General features: G+C 38.2%; 1 protein-coding gene across 2 annotated transcripts in view; it reads right to left on the bottom strand.

Annotated features, from left to right (window-relative positions):
• The window catches only part of LOC128251240 (zinc finger protein OZF-like), a 20,033-nt gene extending 15,831 nt beyond the window's left edge, over positions 1-4,202 (bottom strand). The window contains exons 1-2 of one of the 2 annotated variants that reach the window (XM_052977952.1): positions 4,107-4,168; positions 107-1,840 (exon numbers count right to left, since the gene is read on the bottom strand). In XM_052977952.1, the coding sequence (XP_052833912.1) occupies positions 167-1,522 (1,356 nt within the window). In that variant the 5' untranslated portion in view covers positions 1,523-1,840; positions 4,107-4,168 and the 3' untranslated portion in view covers positions 107-166. Of the gene's footprint in view, positions 1-106; positions 1,841-4,106 lie in introns of those variants that run through there. The other variant, XR_008267035.1, reaches the window with a different exon arrangement.
• Positions 4,203-5,717: the final 1,515 nt, after the last annotated feature.

Genomic DNA, 5,717 nt, shown 5'->3' with positions numbered 1-5,717 from the left:
GCTCACGAGCTACTAAAATTTGACTTTAAGAATATATTCACCCACTACCTTGAGTGAATGATATTTGTTTTCTTGAGATTTCTACCAATAAAAAAAAATGAAACAATTTGATTGACAAATATACAGGACTTTATTTACCACAAACTAAATTTTGGAACCGATACAGTTACTTTTCTGTATGAATACATTTGTGTGTATTTAAGCTACTTTTATAAGAGAATGATTTACCACAGACATCACAATGATATGGCTTCTCTCCTGTATGAATACGTTTGTGTGTAGTTAAGTCACCATTTTGAGAGAATGATTTACCACAGATATCACAGCGATATGGCTTCTCTCCTGTATGAATACGTTTATGTATAGTTAATGTATTCCCATGAGAGAATGATTTACCACAGATGTCACAGTGATATGGCTTTTCTCCTGTATGAATGCGTATGTGCTCAGTCAAGTGTTGATTTAGAGAGAATGATTTACCACAGATGTCACAATGATATGGTTTCTCTCCTGTGTGAATACGTACATGTTCAGTTAAACGCTGACGTAGAGAGAATGATTTACCACAGATATCACAGTCATAAGGTTTCTCTCCTGTATGAATACGTACGTGTTCAGTTAAGCGCTGACTTCGAGAGAATGAATAACCACAGATATCGCAGTGATATGGCTTCTCACCTGTATGAATATATTTGTGAGTTGTTAAGGCATGTTTCTGAGAGAATGAATAACCACAGATATCGCAGTGATACAGCTTTTCTTTTGTATGAATACGGTTGTGCTTAGTTAAGTCACTTTTTCTAGAGAACGATTTACCACAAATATCACAGTGATATGGTTTCTTTCCTGTATGAATACATTTGTGCACAATTAAGCGCTCAGCTTGAGAGAATAATTTACCACAGATGTCACAGTGATATGGCTTCTCTCCTGTATGAATACGCTTGTGTTTGGTTAAGTGATATCTTGTAGATAATGATTTACCACAGGTATCACAATGATAAGACTTCTCACCTGTATGAATATGGTTGTGTTCAGTTAAGTGATTTCTTTGAGTGAATGATTTACCACAGACATCACATTGATATGGTTTCTCTCCTGTATGAATACGTATGTGCTCAGTTAAGCGCTGACTTCGAGAGAATGATTTACCACAGATGTCACAGTGATAGGGTTTCTCACCTGTATGAGTATATTTGTGAGTAGTTAAAACATGTCTTTGAGAGAATGATTTATCACAGATATCACAATGATAGGGCTTCTCGCCTGTATGAATACGGCTGTGTTTAGTTAAGTGACTTCTTTGCGGAAATGATTTACCACAGATATCACACTGATATGGCTTCTCTCCTGTATGAATACGTGTGTGTCTAACAAGATTACCTTTCTCAGCAAATACCTTCTTACAGATATCACACTGGTATGATAATTTATCTGTTCCCTTCTTCTTATCATCATGAGAATCAATCTTTTTAGATTTTGTTTTAAATTCAACATTATTCCCACACAATTCATTTTCCATAATTAGGCTTCTCTGAACACAATACAGAAATGGTTATCTCTTTCAATTTTTAAAGTTGATTTCAAACAAATATTTCTGTTTTTACTGTTGCATGTCATCAACCATGTTTTTGTTGCTCTCTGAAGATTCTACAGACACCATTGTAAGTCAAGTTTAACAAGAAGGCAAAATGATTTTGTCACCATTCCAGTGATGTTGAGAAATGTTATTTATTTCAAAACAGTGTTATATATATGCAGTGCATAACATCTTCCTTTAGTCTTTAACAGATGATAAATGCTGGATGTATCTGATGTAAAAACATTCTTTGATGATAATCTAAAATGATAGACAAAAAAGTAACAGAACAATCTCTAGCCATCATGCACTCACCCACTCTTGCCTATCTTCCATCCAACCCCTATTTCTCACCCCTCCACCATTCACTACATTCACCCCTAAACCCTTCACAATTTCTGGCCATCATCTTTTCTTCTCTACATTTCATCCAACTCATTTTATCATGGATTCCTCTATCCGACATTTACCCTTGTTCATCTATCAGTATATTTGGAGTTTTCAGCAGGAATTTAGTAAAGTGAACAAGGGTGGATATTTAGTATGCCAAGTTCTTGATGCAGATGAAATAGCCCTTTATTGGCAAAAAATACCTGAACGAAGTTAGATAATATATATATATATATATCAGCAATTGACTGATCTCCTACTTGAAGTCGACTTAAGTTCTGAGGAAAGACAATCCATGATTACTGTTCTAGATTATGGCATTGCACAGCATCAAGTAAGCAGTAAATGGTAACTATGTTCTTCAGGAGGTTTTCTGATTCTTTGCACCAGCCCTAGCTTCATCACCTACATACACTGCAACAAGTAGAAACTTTGCCAGCCCTTCTGCCCCATGTGTCAGCAAGAATAAGAGTGACCCTGACTCCTCAGGCATGCCTTCCCTACCACCATCTCCAACAAGTAATGATGATAATATTGACAATGCAGAAGGCGCTGATAACGATTTGTATTTTTCTAAAAGTTATGGAGAAACAAATTCAGAAGTGGGGGATACATCTATAAATTTTCAAAAAATTAATTACGCTGCTTTAGTCACACGATACTAATTAATTTCACTGCTTTAGCTGATGAGGTTTTTGAAATTAACAGTTTAGAAGTTATAACCAAAAATAAGGAATATATTTCCTATGTTGTTATGTGTTTTCATCTCTATATAATGACTGTAACTTCAAAGGGTTCATTTAATTCCATTATTATTATTAAAGTAGTGAGCTGGCAGAATTGTTAGCATGCTGGGCAAAATGCTTAACGGCATTTCGTCTGTCTCTACATTCTGAGTACAAATTCCACTGTAGTTGACTTTGCCTTTCATCCTTTTGGGGTCGATAAATTAAGTATCAGTGAAGTACTGGGATCGATATGATTGATTATTCCCCCCCACAAAAATCCAAGGATTATTATTATTAGTAGTAAAGCGGCGAGCTGGCAGAATCGTTAGTACACTGGGCGAAATGCTTAGTGGTATTTTGATCGCCGCTACCTTCTGAGTTCAAATTCCACTGAGATCGACTTTGCCTTAACTCCTTTTGAGGTCGATAAATTAAGTAGCAGTAAAATTCTGGGGTCGATGTAATCGGTTAGTCCCTCTCCCCACAAAACTTCAGACCTTATGCCATTAACACGCGCAAGTGGCTGAACACTCCACACGTAGTTCTCGAGGAGATTTAGGGTGACACAGGATGTGACAAGGTTGTTCCATGAAAATACTGGTACAACTCATTTTTGTCAGCTGAACGGAGTGGAGGAATATGAAATAAAGTGACTTGCTCAAGGACAAAACGCGCCATCGGGAAACGAACTCCCGACCTGACGACCGTGAGTTTGAATACACTAACCACTAAGCCACGCGCCTTCACTTGTAAGAACGCATGGCCGAGTGGTTAGGGTGTTGCACTCACCACTGCGACATCGTGAGTAAGCAGTAAACGGTAACTATTTTCTTCAGGAGGTTTTTCTGATTCTCTGCACCAGCCCATGCTTCATCACCTACACTGTAACAAGTAGAAACTTTGCCAGCCCTTCTGGAGTCATCACTATTAAGTCTGCCCCATGTGTCAGCGAGAATAAGAGGGACCCTGACTCCTCAGGCATGCCTTCCCTACCACCATCTCCAACAAGTAATGATGATAATATTGACAATGCAGAAGGCGCTGATGATGATGATGACATGCATTTTCCTGAAAGTTATGGAGAAACAAATTCGGAAGTGAGGGATGCATCTATAAATTGCGATCACTGCGACATAGTGGTTTCAATTCCAAGACTGGCTGGTGCGTTGTGTTCTTGAACAAAACACATTATCTCACGTTGCTCTACGATCCCTTCGATACCTGGACAAGTGGTACACCACGCACCTGTTCAGACAACGTAGATTTGAAGGAGAGAGTGAGCTAATGTATAGCATATCACAATGGACAAATCATTTGTGCAGGTCGTTCGGCAAAAGCTGAACGCCCACACGTCGTCTTCGACGAAGGAGTGAATTATTCAGCTTTTAAGTAAATCTCTGTCAACTTACCGTTTTCATCTAATATTGAACAAATTCGTCTCATTGGTGCACGGCATTCTGGGACACCGGTGTTTAGACATGTTGTACCTCGTCAGCTAGAAGTGCCGGAACTTTGAGACTAGCTAAAAGTATCTATAGTTGTCGACCGCGTCAATTTTGAATCAATTGTAAATGAGGTTGCTAATAAAATATCTAGATAATTTAGGTGTATAAAAAAATCAATATATTTTCAATTAGTCAAATTTTCCTTGGCTATGTTGTAAGTAGCTTGCTCACCAACCTCATGGTTTCGGGTTCAGTCCCATTGCGTGACACTTTGGGCAAGTGTTTTTTACTATAGCCTCGGGCCGACCAAAGCCTTGTGAGTGGATTTAGTAGGCGGAAACTGAAAGAAGCCCATCGTATATATGCATATGTATATATATGTATGTGTGTGTGTTTGTGTGCCAATGTTTGTTCCCCCAACATCGCTTGACAACCGATGCTGGTGTGTTTAAGTCCCCGTAACTTAGCGGTTCGGCAAAAGACCGATAGAATAAGTACTAAGCTTACAAAGAATAAGTCCTGAGGTCGATTTGCTTGACTAAAGGCGGTGCTCCAGCATGACCGCAGTGAAATGACTGAAACAAGTAAAAGAGAAAGAGTAATGTCTAAACTGATAATTTTTAAATTTTGACGTCTAAAGTGGGTCAAAATGAGTAATAATTTCAGTAAAGTCCACTTTGTCTCATGTTCTTCATTTGGCCCTGTCTAAATTTGTCTTTTACATGCTCAAAGTAAACAGGGATAATTTTCTGAACTATTATTCAGATTATATTATAGTGTTTTTAATGCATTTAAAGAAGGTCATTTGCTTAGTTGATATAGTTTTTGTAAGGTAGCAAACATTTGTAAAAACCGTATTTTGTTTCAAAATCAAAAGTGCAGTAAATATTAATCACTGTGTCCTTCACCACTCATGTTGTGCACTGGGGGGTCAATCTAATCCTTAAGCCATCTGATGCAAAATTGCAGGCCTTCAACCGACTGTAAAACGAATTATTAGTCCTGCAGATGTATGTACCAAAATCACCTATTTCCATTCAATTGATCAATCAACAGAATCCTCATCGTTAAACAGGGGAGATTCACCCCTTTCCCCGTCACCCCACATATGTAAAAAAATGAAAAAAATTTACAGAAAGCAACGATCTTGTTCAGAAACATTTAACCATGTATTATTGAAAATGCATTCATAAATAAAATACAGAATTCAGAATGGTTATTATGGGTTTAGCCTAGAGACAAGTTAATTTGACTAAAGTCATGTCTCCTGGAACCAATTAATGATGTAGGGTGTGATATACCCATATATATATATATATATGATCATCATCATCATCATCATCATCGTTTAACGTCCGCTTTCCATGCTAGCATGGGTTGGACGATTTGACTGAGGACTGGTGAAACCGGATGGCAACACCAGGCTCCAGTCTGATTTGGCAGAGTTTCTACAGCTGGATGCCCTTCCTAACGCCAACCACTCAGAGAGTGTAGTGGGTGCTTTTACGTGTCACCCGCACGAAAACGGCCACGCTCGAAATGGTGTCTTTTATGTGCCACCCGCACAAGCCAGTC

Source organism: Octopus bimaculoides, chromosome 29, assembly GCF_001194135.2.
Source record: "Octopus bimaculoides isolate UCB-OBI-ISO-001 chromosome 29, ASM119413v2, whole genome shotgun sequence".
NCBI lineage: Eukaryota > Metazoa > Mollusca > Cephalopoda > Octopoda > Octopodidae > Octopus > Octopus bimaculoides.
The sequence above is the reverse complement of the archived record's forward strand: the minus strand, read 5'-3'. Positions and strand labels throughout refer to the sequence as shown.